Raw genomic sequence first — 20,053 nt, 5'->3', positions numbered from 1 at the left:
ACCTCTGCCCAATTGCTGCCCTTTTTCTGACTCCGTCATAACTCAATTAAAATTTTTTACAAACACATCATAAAGAACATATTCTACTGGCAACCAAAAAGAAAAAGATGAAGCAGCAACCCTGTGGCAAAAGCAGAGTCAGGATATCTGGATACTTTTCCTGGCTTTGCTTTAGATTTGTGACTGACCTTGGCAAGTCAGATATAGACAAATCCCGCTCCCTGCTCTGTGCAAGGGGTCCTGCCTGCTTCCCAGGGACAGTGGCTCTGCTGTGAGAATGTGTTGTCTGAGCAAAGACACGCATGGACGTGCATGTACACCCAGAAATACATTTTCATAAGGGAAGAGTCCTGAAATCCAAAATTCCTGCCATTGACAAAGAGCAAGACATCAGCTTAATGAGAGGTTGGAAGGAAAATCTGCAGGTCAGACATTGTGGAGCATTTTGTAGTCCTGAAGATGAAGTAACAGACATACATTATTCGGTGGCATTCAAAGGCCATCTTTCCTTGTTCATGTCTCTAAAAGCAAGGGAAATATCACCTACATCATAGGATGGATTTCAGGGCTGAGCTTTCAAATATTTATGAGAGCCATAACGTTTAGAAGTCTAGTTTAGTCCTTCCACTTTAGAAAGACAAAATGTTACTGCTAGGTGCTAGGCTGCCAGATCCACAGATATGCCAAGTCTCTACAAATCCCACCAGACCCAACATTTTTTTTCTACAGAGGTTCATATTTTTTCTGTTAAAAAAAAAAAACAAAAAAACAAAAAACCAAAAAAAAAAAAAAACAAAAACAAACAAACAACAAAAAAACCAGAAATAGGTTTGGTTTTAAACCACCTACATGCTGAACATACAAAAGTTATTTCTCTTTCTTGTTTTTCATTCATAATTAGATCTACTCATGACTATACCAAGATCATCTTCATAGACTTAAAAAGGACTATGCAGAGTAACTACTGGATACACAAAGAATGTTTTGATAGCTCAGGCTTCCACCCTCCTTCAACAAATGAGCCAAGCATCAAGTTGGATGAAAACACAGTGCTGTAACACTGTATGGGTGTCTGATGGCACCAGGTGAGATCTGCCAACAGCAGCCTCAGACCCCCGCCAGGTATGAGCTCCCTTCTGTAACACACACCATCCTTGGGCTGGGAAAGCCCAAGGAAAGGAAGGACATGCTTTGGCAAATGGCCCAAGGACAGAACCCTGAACATGGATGACCATTCCTGGACTATGCCTGCCTGTGTCCCTTTCCCTGGCTGTGAGTGGGCAGTGGGGTCTGTCCCCTTCCCCAGCCAAGGGCTGGCTCTGTAGGGAGATCTGCCATTTCTCCAGCCACTCTGTGCACCTTCCCCTCTGCCCCACGGTGCTCCCCAAAACCTGAGCTCCCCACCCCACATCTCCTCCCACGCCAGGGGGGCCACATCTCCCTGAGGGCCTCTTTACAGAATCAGAGGCTTTTAAGGGGTTGGAAGAACCCAGTGCCAACCCCCTGCCATGGGCAGGGACATCTCCCACCAGACCAGGTTCCCCAAAGCCCTATCCAGGCTGGGCTTCAACACTTGTAGGGGTGGGACATCCACAGTTTCACCTGTTCTGGTGCCTCACCATCCTCATGGTAAAAAATTTCTTGCTAAAACCTAATCTAATTTTCCCCTCTTTCAATCTGTACCCATTACTGTTTGTCCTATCACTATAGCTCCTCATGGAGCGTCCCTCTCTAGCTTCCCTGCAGACCCTCTCAGACACTGGAAGGTTGCTGAGGTGCCCACACCACCTTCTCTTCTCCAGGCTGAACAGCCCCAGCTTTCTCCATCTTTGTAGGGGGAATGTTCCAGTCCTCTTAACATCTTCAAGGTCCCCTCTGGACTCGCCCCAACAGTTCCACGTCCTCCTTATATTGGGGACACCAGAACTGCATGCAGTGCTCCAGGTGGGGTCTCACAAAAGCGAACCCGCCCCAAGCCGTGCCGCGCCGGGGCTGCTCCGATCCCCGGAGGACAGCGGGGCCGGCACGGAGGGCAGGGCCGGTCCCAGGAGGGCAGGGGCCGATCCCCGGAGGACAGCGGGGCCGGCACGGAGGGCAGGGCCGGTCCCAGGAGGGCAGGGGCCGATCCCCGGAGAACAGCGGGGCCGGCACGGAGGGCAGGGCCGGTCCCGGCCCCGAGGCCCCCGCACACGCCGGGCGGGGGGCGGGACCTTCCGGTTCATGTCGGCGCTGGGCTGGCGCGGAGGAGCAGCGCGGCCATCTTGCCTCGTCCGGGAGCGGCGGCGGGGCGGGCGGGGGGCAGGCAGGGAGGGAGGGAGCAGCGGGCGGGCACCCACCGAGCGTCCGCAGCCCGCGGGGCGCCGGCCTTCTCGGAGCCTGGGGCGGGTCGCGATGCGAGCGGCGGCGCGGTGAAGCGGGGCCGCGGCGGGGGAAGGAGAGGGCAGCCCCCCGGGCGGCGGGCCTGCGCTAGCCGTGCCCCGGCGGCAGCGGAGAGAAGCCGGGCTGCGGGGCGTCCTGCTGCCGCCGCCTCCTCCCGCCCGCCCTGCGCTCACCCCCTCCCCCCCGGAGCCGCTCCCTCGCCGCCTCCCTTTCCCCGGCTCCATCCCTTCCCTCGGCTCCATCCCCTCCCCGCTGGATGAGGCGGCCCCCTGCCCGCTGCTGACCCCTGCGGACCCCGGCTGTAGGATGAGCCCGAAGGACTCGGAGGGGGCGAGGCCGCTCCGCTCCCCGAGGAGGATCTAGTGGGGGGGCACCGACGCGACGCCGCCCCCCGCCAGGCACCTCGTCCTTCATGGTGGCTCCCTGCGACCACCATCTCGGAGCAGACGCGCAGCCCGGGGCCCGTGTGTGTGTCTGTGCGCGCCGCCGCCGCGGCCGCCCGAGTGAGGGAAAATGTCCACTCGGACTCCATTGCCCACGGTGAACGAGCGCGACACCGAGAACGTGAGTACCGCGGCCGCGGGGGACCCGCCGCGCCACCGCACCGCGCCCGGCCCGCGCCGCCCGGCCCCGCCGCGCGGGCATCGCCCCGCGGGGCGCTGTCAGCAGCCGCCCTCCGCCCGTACGCTGCCCAAATTGCCGATTTATTCTGAATTGATTATTTTTTTAACCCCTCCACAGCATGGTTCGCCGGCACCGTGGCGTTTGCGGGCATCCCTCCCAAAGCCGGTGTCCCCTCTTTAATTCCCCCGGTTCTATTTGAGTGTCGCAGGGTGGCGAGGATCGCGTTGGTTATGTCGGTAACGGGGATCCGCGGTGGGGAGGGGAGCGCTGGGGGGCTGCTGCCTTCTCCTGATATGCGAACTTACTGCCAATGCACCCGAATAAACCTCTGGTAAACAGATGGGAATAATTCAGCTTGGCTAGGGGTGGGCTAGGTGACCTAGATAATAGGCCTCTTCCCTGCTTAATTTGCAGGGTTCTCGATGGTAATGACGCTGTTAGGCTAGTCACCTGTTCAGATGACATTAAAAGGGTTTCTTTATTGGAATTACCCTTTGCGCAAGGGAGCTTGTTCCCTTCACACCGAATACCCCCTCCTTTTTTTTTTTTTTTTTTTACCTTGACAAAGCCAAGGTTTAGGAATTGACACTTTATTTACAATATTAAGTCAGTCACAAAGGTCGTATGCTAAAGGAAGAAAGAACAAAAAAATAAGCTAGTCCTACCACATGAGCATATAGCAACAAACGAAGCTCGGTAGGAGACTCCCTTTCTGCAGATAGAAACTGTGTTTCTCCTGAGTTAAAACTTACTTGATCCTGGTGTATCCTGTCTAACCATTTTTCTGCAGAGGCTCTGACATGTCCCCAAATGATAAACAGAAGGGAGTTGTCACTCACTGTAGTCTAAAATGAGTTGATAGGTGAACTTTGTATTCAGCTTTTTGTCAAGGCTATCTGATATTCTTTACAAGATAGATGCTAAGCTTGACGGATGAGGCTTTTTTTGAGGGGTTTGGTTTTTGTTTTTCTTTTTTTTTTTTTTTGGGAGGGCTTCTTATGTTTTGGACTGGCATAAAAGGTGGAAACTTTGGTTAAAGATCAGGAAAAACTGTTGGATTGTTCCAGACCATAAATAGTCTGAGAAAAGTGATGGTAGCCCCATTGTTTAAAACAAGACCAGACAAAGCGTTAGAAAACATGCTGCATGGAACAATTACTGCATTACTAGGGATTTAGATTTTATTGACATAATAGGCATTTCTAACTTCTGTGATCTTTATTTGCTTTAGCACTACATGCAACCTGCAGGCTAAGGGCTGTACTGAGCAAAAAGCCAACTAAGCATATTTGGTTGTAAAATCTCAATGAGCTTCCTGTCTTGTGGAAGAAAATAATTAAAATATTATGCAGCCCTTCCTATGCCATGGGGAGAGTTGAAGTTGAAACACTCTACAAAATACTGTGCATGGTTGATTTGGGTGATTTTAGTCTATATCAAACCTGACTGGACTTTTCAAGCTCCATGTGAATGTATGGAAGCCACATAGTAAATCATTTCAGAAAGTGTTCAGATCAGATTCCCCAGTTAATTCAAACTCTACTGTGGATAACTTAACAGTGGAAAGACTTAATATGTGCTTGAGGAAACATAATTATTCACAAGCTGTGTGTTCTAGCACTTGAAGTTAGGTTTTTACATGTCTTCCACTTAAGGCACCTTATTCTCACTTCAAAATATTGGTCTAACACTTCTGTTTAGTTATCTTCATAATTTGACATACATGGATTGTCTTGCTTGCAGATAAATTGCCTTAGGTTTAGAAAAAGGCATATTTTTAAAGTGCTGTATTCTGTGCTGGTGTCCACAGAAATACCTGTAGGTAGTGATATTGACAGGGAGTGATTAATCCAAGTACTCGCCAGATCCAGCCAGCCAAGCCCTCCCCAGTACAATACCATATTCCTCAGGAAGCTCTCTGATGTTTTGGCCATCAGTTATCTAGAAATTTACAAACTATTTTGTTATGCCTTGCTTAAAAACTAAATTTAAATCTGACATTTAGTCTGTCTGAATTCCCCCTAGAGCTGTGAACGCCAGGTCTCTTTTTTAATACCAAATGCAATAATTTTGATACTTCAGCTAACTGTTCTATACCCCAAACCTGGGTGTGTTATGTTGGCAGGTAAATTGAGCCTTGATTCATTCTCTTTCACATAAGAGAAGTCTAATTAGTTAATATTCAGAGGGCTCTTTGAAGAGGCTTAGGAGGTGCCAAGGTATTCAGCTAGCCTTTGGGCCATGGTTGTGGACCCTGTTAATGCCTCCTCTCTGCTTGGAAGGTTACCACTGCTGACAAAGGCTTGGCTGGTGTTGAATCTGGTTGAAGTGTGCTGATCATAGCTTATCCATGCCTATACTTGCAGTTTTGAAAATGAAGTTAGCCTCCAGAATGACAGTGAGTGTAAATTATCATTGTCTGTGCTTGCACTTAACCACGTTCAGTGGTTGGCAGGTCCTGTTGAATAAAAAAGTGTAATTGCCAGTACTTGATTTTTATTTTTTTTTCCTAAGGCTTCTTATCAAGACATGCTGAAGTGGAAATACTGTCACAGTGACTTTCCCCAAAAGCTCCTCAGAGCTACCAAGCCTTTAGTGCCTTTGAGATTAAAGAATTTGGCTGCGAGTCACCTGGTTTTGAGAGGAAAGGCATCCCAGATGATCTGTGATCATAGGAACTTCACACTTGGACAGTTGGAAGCTGGCTGTTGGCCTGCCATGAGCAGAGACACAGCAGCTCCTCTCTGGCCATGTCTTGTGCAGCAGGGGCTGCTTAGGGGACAGAAGTGCAGGACAGGATCAGATCTTCTCTGTCTTTTTCAAAAATATGTCCTGCATGTGAGAAAGAAAGCAACAGAGACAAGCAGAGACCTCCTTCATGCAAATCTGGGAGACAGGATAGACACAGAAGAAGGACTTTAGATGACAGAAGAATGAGTAAACCTGTTTTACTAGTGATGAGAAGGAAGGAAGAGAAGATGGAGGAGAATAGAGTGTGGAAACAAAGTGGAAAAGGAAGATAGAAGGTGGAAAACAAAAGATGAGAGGAGTCACAGAGGAATGTGCATATGGCAGGATGGAGGACAGCCAGTGACAAAGAAATAGGAGCAGAAGAAACAAGATTGTGAGGAGTAGGACAACTATTCATTAAAAAAATATTCAAAGAGTGGGAAGATGATAGCAAACTATAGATAGAAACAAGGAAATACAGGTGGTATGGAGGTTGGAAGATTACTTTTTTTAACAGCATGAAATAGAAAAGAATAATCTTGCATTAAAGAGTTTAATTAAAACCTCTGTGTTCGTTGCACAGCTGTGTTTTCTGGGGGGGAGAAAGGGTAACTCTTTTGAATGTGTTGGTTCTGCAGGCCAATCTGAATTAAAAATTTAAATAATTTGAGGAAAAGCAAGACTAAAATATACTCTTATCTCCATGACTGTGCCTAATGTGAAAAATTTGCTATTGAAAAATGCCAGCATGATGGCAACTGTGCTTGCACAAAAGGATTCTGTGCAGCAGAAGTACCACCCCTTTTTGGTTTTTGTTTTTTTCTTTTATTTAAAAAGATTTAGCAAAGGCAGAGTTAGGTACAAAATGTATTTTGAGCTACTGGGAAAGTTAGTGCAGTATGTCTTGGTTTATTACCAATTAACTATGAAATGCATTAGAGCATTTGCAGACAATATGCAAGCTTGCATTGTTCTATATATTATTTATCAGTCTTCTCCTATTACAGATAGATCTGTAATTTGAATGCTTTCTTCCTCAGCATGAAATCCTGTGGGTTTTTTTTAAAGAAAGGATTGAGGAGGGAAGCGTTCCTGTGGCCAACACTTCTGACAGATTTTCTTCTACAGGACCATCTACACTATTCCATATTTTTCACCAGTTGTAATAAGTGTTCTGATTTGAATTAAATTGGGCAAAGATGGCAAAATAACTAGAAAGAAAAAATATTTTAGGAATTCACCTGGCATGTATTTTATAGTGCCAAAATTCCCCAGAGCAGAAAAAAATGCTGATGCTCGATAGGCCTGGTACTGTGTCCTCAGAAAATACCTGGTGAGCTGCATGACATTGCGAGTCATCAACTGCTAGTATTTTCACATTTTTGCAGTGAGACATTTATTTCTCAGCTGTGCTGAGCAGCCTGTGCTGTGGTGTTTAATCACTTGGTTTCAGTCAGCTCACACTGATGGGAGGCTGCTGGGGGCATCAGCCTCGGGTGCCCCTTCCCACCCGCGGTTTGTGCCAGCACTGATTATCACAGGGCTCTGAGATGAGTCTGGTCAGCTCTGATCCGACTGGTAGAAACCCTTAAGAAAAGTGGAGTTATCTCCATTCTGTGGCTGTAAACAGAATGTCCAGTGCAGGTGGGGAAGGTTAGAAATGCTTCCTAGTGGTTTTGTTTTGGCTTGAATTAAGCCAGTCATAGCACAGCACCCTAGGGCTAGGGTAATTTGAGTTGTGCCACAAGTACAAACAGATACATATTTACAACAGTGTAATTTGGGATGTTTTATTCCTGGAAATAATATATTTTTTTCTTCCTTTCTTACATTATTTCAATACCTCAGAAAAACTAAGTTGCAGGACCTTACTCCAGAAAATGTTACATAGTTAGACTTCATTTGTTACCACCAGCAAATGTGGCTTATATTGTGGGCTTAGAAGTAGCAGTCTGAAAAACACAACACAGCTACAGGAATTGCTGAAAGAAAATAAATGAGTAAATACAGTATTTAGTACACTGAACTTCACAGTCTTCTTCCTAACTTTTGTTACCCACTCACCTGGTATCCTTACCTGCTCAATTCTCCATTTTAGTTCTAGCCAAAAGATACATTCATGTTGATGTGAGCGGACAGTTCCTGTTGACAACATGTCTCAGGTGACTCAAGTCAAAGGAATTCAAAGAGTGGAGGCATTTGTCTCTCCCAATCTCCATTTCATATGATATATAAGTAGCATGTGTCTGCAACTTCCTCTTCTCCTCAGTCAAGTAATGCTGCCTCATGGGTGTCAGCCAGATCAAAAATGGAGGTCACTTTTTTTTTAGGCTCATGGCATATCAAGGTTGGCTCTGCTTTGCGTGGAGATCATCTGCCACTAAAATTCTTTAGAACATATGATAAATAGGTGCATGCTGCTATTAAAACATAAACCTGAAAGATACTGAGTACACCTGTGATGAGGAAGAAACCCTAACCCTCTTTGGGTTAGGAGGAATTCTTGCCCCATAAAGCAGCAAGTTGCTGAGCTCAATATGTGTATATATACATATAAACAGAAATTGACTTTCAAATAAAATTTGTTCCTGCAGGGTTAAAGCCTAAGCAAAGCTTTCTATCTGCAAGCTCAATGTGGTTTTTGAAAACCAACTGTGAGGTGGTTGGGTTTTTTCTTTTTTGTTTAGCATGTAATTACTGACAGTGATGATTCTGGAAACAACTTAGTTGGCAGTATTGTTGATGAAGAATAGAATATGGTTGGCTCTTTAGCTATTATTCCCCAGGCTGATGTCAATAAATATCCATTTTAATCAGCAGTAAAGGAACTTTGGCTGGAAAGATATGATGAATGTCAGATCTTGATAATGTGAAGCAACAAAAGAGCTTTTAAAGAGCTTTTCTAACCGGCACCAGACTTATCTTTTTGATTATATAAGCAGGATTTCTTCACTGTTGTGTTGTTCAGTGCTAATCATGGAATTACAGATTCACTCTCTTTCATATGCTGTATAGAGCATGAACCACATACTGCCAAACACATCTCAGAGGCTGTAGTGGTTTTGCATGGGAGGACTCTTGAGCCAGACCCTGTGTGTGAAGCATCCTGCCTTTGCTGAGGACTGTTAGTGCTTTGCTGTCAGCACTTCCCCACTCTGGTCTTCAGAGCACTGCTGCACTTGTCACTAGCACTTCCCACTGCTGGTCAGTAGCCAGAATTAGGGGTGTGCAAGTGTTGCTTTGGGTAGCAGTGTTCCCTCTTCTCCCAGTGTTTCACTTTGCCAGGTGTCCTGTGTCCCTACTGTCCCCCTCCATCAGGCTGCTCAGTGTAGGCTGTTCAATTGCTGTGCTCACTTTGAGCTGTATCCTGAGTGTTACTCCTGTTTTTTTTCTTTTATTTTGCCTTCCCCACTGAGGTGTGGAGGAATTAGGAATGTGTGTCAGAGGTATAGCTTCCATGTGCTAAAGGCTGTTTACTCTCCAGGTTCCCCTTTAATCCGGTGGTTTGACAGATCTGACCTAATTAAAAGAGCCACTCTTTTTCATGAATGTCATACCAATTACATGAATGAGCACTGTGACAGGCTGAGAACTGCACAGTGAAATCTTCCCCTTTTGACAATGGAAGCATCCCAATTAGTGTTTTCTCTCCCTTAACATCTATATTACATTTCTAGAAGGTCTGCTTGTCTCCCTTGATGAATTCTGACCCTTTCAGTTGTTCCTCTCAATCACAACATCCATAATGGTTGGGCTGTAGCCTACATCAGTGAATAAATCTGCCCTCGTGGGTTGATAACTTCAGTGCCATTTTAGGTGGATAGCATTTTTCTTCTTAGGAGACCCTTTAAAATTTTGTGAGATGGAAGCCATGACTGTTTACCCTTAAGATTGATTATGGAGCAAGCTAGTCTAAAAACTGCCTTTTAATTATATGTGTTGGAACCAAATAATTGGTTATGCAAACATCAACATATGCATGCTGGGTCTGACAAAACCCACCTCACTCCATATCCTGATTTGTGCTTTGGTCACTGGTAGGAGGGAAGTTAAATCAGGACAAGTACAGGACATCTTCACCTGATGTGTTCCTGTTTATAATTTAGGAAAATAATATAATATCTTATAATACATGATGATTTAGGGAATCCCAGAGCAGTAAGTGGTATATAAACAATTGTGGATGAGTGTTTGCTGTGACACCCTTTGGTGGCTGCCAGAAACGTAAGTCTGTGTTTTGACTTTCCAGTAGAACTCCTGTGTCAGCAGTTGCAGGATGCCCTGCTGTGCTGTTTCAGGGATGTCTGCTCAGTAAGATGCTACCTCTGTGCATATCCTTAGGGCTGCCTTTTTGCTCTTACACTGAGCAGTACTCAGCAGTCTGTCTGTTCTTAAAGATGTTAATGAGAATGGGAAATAAAATACAAAACATTGTTGGGAAGGGCTGCAGTGAAATTTTGTCTTTGCATGTTTGATTTAAAATATTTTTGAGTTTCCTGTTAAGTTTTTCTGTAAATAGAATGGTAGTGGCAAGTGCACTGCCAGAAATTACCATTTATTTATATATTGTGTACCCAGGTTAAGGTAATGAAGCAATTTAGTGTCTCAAAAATTCATGTCCTGGAATCCTTACATTATTAACATTATAAGGTATAGGCTTTAAGTATGGGTTTTTTCTTATTACAATTAAACAAGCTGAATGAAATGAGGCTGTCATGATTGTTACTGGTCTGACAGATTTCCAAGAAATTCTGTAATATCACTTTGTAGTATTTCATACACAGGTTAGGTAACAGCTAAGGTAATAAATATTCCTGGAAACTTCAGTAAGATTAAATTGTATTAGTTCAGTTTTGCTGATGATAAGCTAGTTGTCACTATTTAATTAAATAAATACTTTAAAAAAGTTGATGCCATTTGTTCCCTACATTTCAGAAAGAGTTTCCTATTTACTGTAATTAAACATGGATTTTTGCAGGTCTTGGACATTCTGATTTCTTACTGTTTTTCAGCTCTTTGAATGGATATCAGATTCTGTTTCTTTCAGGTTTTTTCCTCAACGTTTGTCACCTTCTTAAGCAGTTCAAGAACTTTGATACTAGTCATCCCCTGCCCCGTGTGTTTCTAATCCTCTGAATGTTAAGATATCTGAAACCATACAGATGCTGGATAAAACTAACATCTACCAAAAAGATTTCAGTTGTTGACACCCTCATACTTCATTTGCTTTTTACTTTTTTTCCTTTTCTTTTTTCTTTCTCTTCATGCTAATCATTATCTGGCTATGAAAGGATGTCGGCTCATCATTGGGGGAAGGCTTTTGCGAAAAGGTGGGTTTTGTGTTGTGTTCCAAATGGAGTCGGTCTTGGGTTCAGTCCCTCCCTTGCAGTAAGGTCTCTCACAAATGGAGATGTTTTACTTCATTTCCTTCTGGGTTGAGTAATAATAGGGTGGGGCTGAGGGGAGGAGGAAAATGTTTTGTTTTGGGGTTTTTTTAAATGACAAAGGTTGTCCTGTTAGCTTGGAAATGGATGGTGCAAAAAAAAGAACAAACGTTTAAAGTATTTAAAAGATTTTTAAATGCAATCTGGTGCATGCCAAGATATGGAAAAAAAGTGCTTTATTGTCATGAGTGGATTTCAGGAAATTTTTTTTTTAAAAGAGGTGGTGACTGGCAAACCCGAAATTGCACAAAGTACCTCATCTCCTTGCCTTAGTTTCCCTCTACAGTGTAATGGTCCTGCTTTACATGAAGACAGATATTTTGGGAAACACTTAGCCCTGGTGAGTTCATTAGCAAGTGTTATTCTTACACAGAAAACACCTCCAGGAAATACAACTCACCTACCACAATATATGGAAACTTATTAGAAATGAACATATGCTGATTTTAAATTTTATGGTTTTAAGACAAAGCCCATATCTTCTTGAAACCATATAAATGCGGACCTGGAAAAGAAGCCTGAAATTCAACAGAGTTTTGGGGGGTCAGTGTAGTGAGGAAGGCAAAATCTGGATATTTGAGGGAAAAGACAAATGGCATTCATCTCAATTTGGAGAGCAGAAGATGCTATTGCCATTTCTCTGGGCTGAGATTGGCACTGTTAAGCTGTTTGCTGAGGAAACTGCCCTGGGAAGTACTTGAGCCAGATGCTGTACAAGCCAATGCATGATTTGAGCTTTTGTTGGACCACCTATATTTTGCTTTTTGCCTACACCATTTAGCTTTCCATCTGCCTATCATGGCTTCTTGAAAATGACTAGGCTGGGAGAAACACTTTCGCTCAGTTTTGAGTTTATGCTCTTCATTTCCATATGCAAAAGAAAATCCATGTTGAAATGGACAATCTGTTTTCTGTGGTTTTTAGAAAGCTTGTTGTCTGTTCAGTATAATAATGTAACTGACAGAGGAAGGACTTGCTGATAGATTTATTTATGTGAAGTGGAATATAGTCCAAATTAGATATGGTTGCAAATGGCTGGATTTCTACAGAGGGAAACATGTCTGAGCAAATCGGTTGGAGAGAACTGAACTGCTTAGGAACACGCAGCTTGATACTTAAAACCCACAGCTGAAAAAGGTCATATTCTTGAAAAGAAATAATCTGGGTTGGAGTGGAAATGCAGACCTCCATACAAGGAGATTTTGTTCAGTTTATCAACCCTAGTCCAAATCAGTTCACAGCTTTTCATGCTGCCCTTTAAATGCAAAGCTAGGAAGCATGAAAAAATTATAGGACACAAGAAGTCATTTTTCAACAAGAGGACAGTGAAGCTCTCAAGACACAATTACTGGGTGGTTTGCTATGTGGAATAGAGTTTGTTAGTATAACAGAACCTTCCTGATAGTGCTTATGTGAAGTAGGGTATGAGTCAGATCAATTTTGGCTAACCTGTTCTCTGGCTTGTGACTACGTCGTGCCTGGTGCCCACATCTCAGCTGCTTCTTAGGCTAGCTCAGGACTAACAGTGTTTTAGTTCCAGCACAACTGCTGTGTTTTCAGAGTCAGCTATGTGGTTCAAAAGCTGTTGAATTCAAGTTGTTGAATCTGTCTGCTGGAGAGCCTAAGCTAACAAGCCCTGCTGGGAGGCAGTCTGGCTCCTGCTGAAGGCAGCTTGTGCCGAGTGCCCAGGTGTGGAAGGGCTGCAGTTTAAATAGCTCTGATACACTTCTTCTTTTGAGGAAGGTTATCAACTTAGTGAAGTGAAGTGTAAGTAGTACAGCTGTATTCCTGGGATGCTGTACTTGAACTGAAATGAACCTTCCTCTGATATATCCAAGAAATATCCTTATGGCCCTGTACAGAACATCCTGGTCCCTGATCACCAGGGGTAGCAATGCAGGAGGATGTTAACACCTAGAATCAGCAGTTGCTGCTTTTTTCTAGCTGGTCTGAATAATTTGACACTGAGAGGTATGAAAGGAGCTGACAGAGAAGTTCTCTGCATTGTGTGTTGCAAGGTTTGTTAGAAGTCAAAGTTTAGGGAAATACAGAGGATTGGCATTGCTGTGCTAGTGCACACAGGGGTGGCTAAGGTGGCCTGAACAATCAGCACCAGCCTGACATTAAGGACGTGCAAAATACTGAAATTGTTAATATAGGATTTCACTGGCTTTAGTAGGTCCTTCAGTTGTTGACTGCTCACCCTTCATCTCCTTGAGAATTACTGATTGATAAACACCCAGTTGTTGCAGGTCTCAAGATATTATTGAGAACACTGAGTTATTATCAAGCCTTGAATTTTTACTGGATATTGTTATGGATGTGCTTCTTGGGCCAGTTATTAGTGGTTTGGAAAAAACGTGTACTCTTGCTCCTGACCTGTGATAAAATTGTTAGACTATGAAATAGGGCAGGATGGGCCTCTCATTAGGAGCACTTGATATTCTGCATGAAAAGAAACTTTGCATTTCACTTCAGCCAAATGTGATCGTGCCTGTAAGAATCCAGGAATGAGAAGCAGTAAATCAGGGTTGGTGTTGGGTGGTCAGGTACATATGGTCTTCTGCAAAGAGGGTTAGTTCTGCCCCTGTGAAATCAGTGGGGTGTTGAAAAGAAGATGCAGCCTCTGTGTTTAGCCCTGCTGCACCTACTCTTGGTATGGCAGGCCCATGTCTACCATGACCCCCACAAAAAGATGTTGGAAGAATAGAGGACGGTTCTCAGCAGAAGTACAGGAAATGTTTTCTTGTCTTTAATCATTTGTACAGCAGCCTGTTTAGGGAGCTCAAGATGCATATCACTTCCTGAAGTGGTGGAAGGGTTTTGTGACCAGAGAAATGAAGTACCTCTATGGGAAGTGCAAATCTTGTGGCAATGCAGTAGCCAGGCAGTAAGGAGAAGCTAAAGCCAGATTGATACTAAAACATTGTGTGTTTTTTAAAATAGAACTATTGAAACAATTTCCCAGGAGTTGCCATAGACTCCTATCAGTAGCATTTCTTAAATGAAAGTGTTTTTAACAATAATTTGATCACAACTGTTGAACTCAAATTAACAAATCAAGGAGCCCAAGATGTGAGAGTGTATGGTCACAAGGTTACATCAGGCAAGTGAAACTTGCCAAGTGTCAAGCAAGCACGAATTTGTTCATTTGTGCCTGTACTATGGTTGTTAGCTCTTGAGGTATGATCTCATCCTCACACTACAGTGATTTGCAGACTGAATGTTGCTCTATGCCAGTTTCTTGGTTGTCCCAAATGGGTTTCAGCAAGAGGAGGAGTAGTAGAAGAGCAAGATCTAGGGTTTCTGTGATGACTGTGAATTTAATGTGTCATCTTTGGTGGAGTCAGATATTTGTTCCACCTTTGGAGGCCCCTAAACATTTCTAAATAATACTTTAATGAGTGTGGGTGGTGTATGGACCTCAACCATGAGTTAAGAATGTAAGAGGGCACCTGCTCTTTCATAAACAGGCTATCAGGAAGTGAAAAAATACTTAAATCTTAACCATGTAATCTAATGAGTAAAGACTGTTATAGATAATATATAACCATTCCTTTTTGCAATCAGTAGCTATTCAGGGAAATGAGAGTGAAAGGAACTTGAAAGATTGCAGACAGTGTCTCAGATCTCTGTAACTGGCTTTCAGCTTATCAATATTCAAGGTTTCAGTAGATTAGGTAAGATTTCTTTCCTTGTTCTCCAGATCATCCTGGGTGTTTGCAGTCGTGTGGATCTGTAGGAACACAAGTTAGTACCACAGGAAAGAAAGAACCCTTTTTTTATTAGTATAAGTTGTCCAATAAGGGTTAACAATTTGTGATCTTGGAAAATCTGTATTCGTGTTTCCTTTCCAAAGGCTTTCCTGCACTAGTTATGCAAATGGGAAATAACATTAAACACCTCTATATTTTGTGCCTGATCTGGCAGTCCATGTAAGTTACTTAGAAAGGCTCAGCTGTTGCAGTGCAGGTGATATTCCACTGTCTTGACCAGGTGATGAGGTGAATATTGTGTCATGAACTGGGCACCACTTTATTGCCCCCATCAGAACAAAGTTCAGTGTGAGTGTGAAGTTTCAGTTGGATCCTTTGAAGATTTCTTCAAAGGCATTGCTGATGTTTTTGAATGCTGTCTGCTTCTCCTCATTGATGTGTTTTGTCTGTGTTCCTCAGCCTTACCACGTGTGTGTTTTTGTTGCAGCACACGTCCCATGGAGATGGACGGCAGGAAGTTTCCTCTCGAACTGGGCGCTCTGGAGCTCGCTGCAGGAACTCCATAGCCTCCTGTGCTGATGAGCAGCCACATATTGGAAATTACAGACTCCTTAAAACCATTGGAAAGGGGAATTTTGCAAAAGTGAAGCTGGCAAGGCACATCCTAACTGGCAGAGAGGTAACGTGGTATGGGTGTAAACAGCAGTGAGTTGCTGTAGGTGTGAAGGTTCTCTTGGAATAGCATCATCTAAGTTGGTGAACATAGAGCACATTTTACTAGAGATATTGCCACTGATGTAGAAAAAAACAGAAATTGAAAACTATTTTTTTAGAAACGATTACAAAACAATTTCTCTTGGAAATGGTTTCTTAAACTTGTATATTTGGTGAGTCTCTGTCCAGCTGAATTATGTTAAAATTTGCTACTAATATTCTTGGATAAATCCTCCATTTTCAAAAACCAGATCAATATACAGCAATTAAATAAGCTTGTTGGAAGGACTGCCTCTTAGTGTCTCTATACTGTAGGGCTGTATTGGAGGCAAAGTTGGGCATGAGAACTAAATGTTGTCTTAATTATGTTCCAAGTAGCCCAAATGCAGTATTTTCTTGCCAGAGCCATGTATCTCCCAGGAATCCTAGGGTGGATCATCCCAGGGTGTCTGCAGTGCTGGGTGGCCTTGGGAGGACGCTTCAGTTTGTTCAGGGATAGTCTTGTGTCAGTGACAGTTTGCTCAATGTGTGCAGTATAGACAAACTTTCTTTTGCATCTCTTCTTTGAGTCAAACTCAGCTCCATATTCTGCATGGTATTGCAGTGTAATTAATCACTTCATGGTGGTTCTGATTTGGTGAGCTATAGTCCTGTCTGCTTGTTACAAGAAGGTGTTTCTTGGTGCTGTTTTATTAAAAGCAACTCTGAAGTACTGGAAGAGGGAGAAGCACCTTGCTAACCTTTTCTTGCCAAACCTGTCTGATGAAGTGAATGTTTGCTGATACCAGCAAGGACTTTTACAGAAGCTGTGTTGCTGACTGCAGTGCTTTAATGGAATTTCTCTTTTCTGAGCTAATACAGGGTTCAGTAGCAGGAACAGAGGGAAGAAGAGAGGGGACATCGTTTTGCAAGAGCTATTGAGATAGATTTTAATTTTTTTGGCTGACAGTTCCCATTGTCTTCTGATGTTAAAGTTAGTTCTCATTTGTAGAGAAGGTTTTTGATTAATTCCTTTCCACTTAAGTTCCCTCCTCTTTTTACTGATACTTAAGATGGGATATGCAAGTACTTGTTTAGTATTTCTTTGCTCTTATTGTAGCTATAGAACTTGGAGGTAGATATGTGCCACACTTTGCAAAAAGTGAAGTATGTATTTTTTTACTTGCAGATAACTGTGTTGACCTCTGGTTCATTATTTTTCTTTGAAATTTCAACAAATAAAGGGGACAGTGTAAAATTTTTGGCTAAATATGGAAAGATTTGAGTACTAAGTTTCTTCCACTCACATGGAATTGATGTAGCTCAATCAATTCAGAGCATAAATACTTTCTGGGTTGTGGCCATTGGAATGAGTGTTATTCCTTAGAAGGGAACAATTAAGCTAATTTTATAGGAATTTCTTCAAGATATTTCAAACTTTTTTTTTTAGAGGGAGAAGAGTAAAATTTCTCTTCTTGCTAGATGAACTGTACAATGTTGATAATTTTTGATGCCTGTGACCAGAATTGTTTCCAATATGCTGGATAGCAATTTCCCCAATGTCATTACTTCACCCTTGCCCTTACTTTTTATATGTATTTATCTGATCAATCTTCAGATTGTGCTAGGCTTTCTCATGGCTGTTAAATTGATATGTTTTGCTTGTGATCAGCAACAGCACCAACCTTGTATGTTGAATCTCAGTTTCATTGCTAACTCATCTCCAAGGCTGTTTAAATTGGTTTTCCATTGTGTTTGATGGTGCCTCTTAACTCCTTCAACAGATTTAATCATTATGCTTTGACATCCTCTGCCAAGGCCACTGATACAGATATTAAACAAGATTGGTCCCAAAATCTTGTCCTTGAAAAACTCTTACTCATTTATTTCCAACTTAATATCTCTTTAGCCTCTTTTTTTTTAGGAAAAAATAAAAACAACTCTGTGCACTTTTCAGCTTATCTAGTTGAAAAATTTCCATGCAGCCTCTTAGATGAGGCTTTTCATTAGTCCAGGTAGTTCTATCTTGTGTGTTTCCATAGGGTACAGTTAACTGTAGGAAAATATGTTGCATTTAAACCTTCTCTTTCCTTGGTTTTTCCCTGCCAGTTTTGAGTTCAGGAATTTTATGATGAATTGGAAAAAAAAAATTGTCTGCTCATTTCTAAACCCAGCTCTGCTCTTCTGTTCCTGGTAGATGCTAGGAACCTGTGCTGCACGAAGGCTTTTTTTTCTTTCTCCTTTGAAAATCTGCTTCTTGTAAGAATTCCAGGGTCATATTCTCAGCCTGGCCTCAGCCAGATGGCACTTAGCTTTCTGAATTTGTGATTTCCTGCTTTACAGTCTTTCTCCTGCAGCCTGTCCTGTCTTTGTTCCTGTTCTTTTTTCCATCTTATGTACCAAAACCTAAACTAAATGCTTAGTTTTGGGAGTTACACTGAAATGAGTTTTCATCTCTGCTGTGTTCTTGCTGTATTTGAACCCCACTTATCTTTTCCTTGTTAACTGTGTCTCTGTTCTGAATGTCCTTTTAAGTGACCATGTCAGGTTCACTTTTTGGCAATTCCTTCTTTATATCTCTGTGCTGAGTAGCTTCCAAATCCTGAAGCAGATCAGCACTTTTCTGTCCCTTCCTGGGAGGAGGATATGTTTGTTTAAGCATTCTTTTAGGCTAGTTGCTCATCTCCTTGCATCTGGAGTCCTTCCCTGGGAGTTTTCCTGTTGCTTGAGATGAAGATTTCATGTTTCCAACTAGAATAAGTTCTAGGACTCTCTTTAATTTCCATTTTTAGTGTGTCTGCAGGATGCATGATGAGTGCCCATCTTCAAATTACTGAAAGGAAGAAATGTTCAGCCCTTCAGGGGATGATCAGAACAGCAGCCTAATTTGGGGGGTTGAATTGTCTTGCAAGGAGTGTGTGGCCAGAGATCAGCTTCCCTGCATTAGGGCTGGTGTTTGGACACACCATCCTTCTTGGTCCTCTGCCTAGGAGAGTGTTATTTGTAGGCTGTCTGCCCTTTTGAAACCACAAGTCTTCATTGTCAATCTGCTTTTCTTAATTCTTTGACTGCAATCCATGTATTTGCTGTTGTAGTTTTATCAAAAGGTGTTTCCTCTGACAAGTTTTCCATTCTTGCCAAAATGAATCTAAAAGATGAAGCTACCTTCTGCTATTACTGAGGTGGCCAAAATTATTCTGGACCCTTCTTTAAAGACATGTTCAGTTAATAACCAGGGAGCTGAAGTTTCCCAGTGAGGCTGAATTCTTTCAGAACCCAAGTCTGACTCCAAGGAATCTATTGTCATCTTCTTTCTGTTCTTCTCTTGGAAAAAGTGAAATTTAAGAGGGAGAAAGCATTCTGAATAGTAGCAGTTTGGCCAATTTGGTCAGTGTCCCAACTTCTGATTTCTTTCACTCCCTTATTCAAATCATGTAGGAGGAATGTTTTAAGTCACATTGTTGTGAATGGTGGAAGCAAACTCAGTTTTAATTCTATTAACAATTTCACACAGAATATCATGGCAGTGGTGTAATAGTGTAGATGGACTTGCATTTTTCAGCACTGGCCCTAGCTCACAGTGCATGAAACCATTCCAAATGCACTTTACATAAAGAGAGCAAAGTTTCTGCTTTAAAAGACAATTTAATGTTTTATTAACTGTACTTAAAAAAGTCTCCATTTAACTTGGTCAGAACTGCTCTTGAGGGCAAGCTGCCTTTGCCTGTGATTTGGAGACCTTATCAAGGCACCTGAAGTTGTTCCCTGTTCTGATGATGGGTTCAAGCTCTCACAGCCCATGTTAACACATTGTACTCTCAGTGTTCATATGGATAGGAATTCTCTGAATTCACCCTGCCTTTAAGGCTATAATTAGTGCACTGAACAGGCCTGAGAGTCTGTGTTCTGGAAAACTGAGGTCTGTACCTTCCCTGTATCTCCAGGGCTGAATTTGTTTGACAGTGTCAGAGCTGAGGTGAGCTGGTTTTGCAGTAACACGGCACCTTAAGGCTTGGTGGGTTAAAAAAAAGTTTACATCTTGTAAAGATTCACCAAAATGGTACAGCCAAGAACAAAAATGCAAACTTTTCTAAGTGGAATGTGCTTACTAAGTGAACAGCTGTGGGTAGTCTTGGGGCACCAGGTCACTTTCAAATAACATTATCTGCTGTTGACAAAGGCAGTGCTCACTACATCCAGCATTAGAAGAGTCCAGCAGTATAATCCAGAATTATAAGAGATTGCAGGAAGTGAGTAACTTTCAACTATTGTCACAACGTTAACAACAGGCTTAAAGGTAGAGATAAAAATCTTTCTTGGTTTTGTACACAGCTGCTAATATAAAAATACCAATTGCTTAATGCCTTTCTCTCTTGTTTGTATTTTTGAAGTGATTTCTCAAGGTTTTGCAATGGAATTTTGCCTCGGGAAACAGTGATCTATAATTTCAGTAGCTTGCCTTAGAAG

At 42.7% G+C, this 20,053-nt stretch overlaps 1 protein-coding gene across 19 annotated transcripts in view; it reads left to right on the top strand.

The window, feature by feature from the left end:
* Positions 1-2,217: 2,217 nt before the first annotated feature.
* The window catches only part of MARK3 (microtubule affinity regulating kinase 3), a 62,440-nt gene continuing 44,604 nt past the window's right edge, over positions 2,218-20,053 (top strand). For 6 of the 19 annotated variants that reach the window (XM_071426382.1, XM_071426379.1, XM_071426381.1 and 3 more), the window contains exons 1-3: positions 2,223-2,943; positions 11,025-11,063; positions 15,381-15,572. In XM_071426382.1, the coding sequence (XP_071282483.1) occupies positions 2,893-2,943; positions 11,025-11,063; positions 15,381-15,572 (282 nt within the window). In that variant the 5' untranslated portion in view covers positions 2,223-2,892. Of the gene's footprint in view, positions 2,944-11,024; positions 11,064-15,380; positions 15,573-20,053 lie in introns of all 19 variants that reach the window. The other 13 variants (XM_071426377.1, XM_071426375.1, XM_071426374.1 and 10 more) reach the window with 8 other exon arrangements.

This window comes from Agelaius tricolor, unplaced genomic scaffold, assembly GCF_023055355.1.
Source record: "Agelaius tricolor isolate 1412-34295 unplaced genomic scaffold, bAgeTri1.0.p SCAF_5, whole genome shotgun sequence".
Taxonomy (NCBI): Eukaryota; Metazoa; Chordata; class Aves; order Passeriformes; family Icteridae; genus Agelaius; species Agelaius tricolor.
Note: the sequence above shows the minus strand (reverse complement) of the source record. Positions and strands in the feature narration are given on the sequence as shown.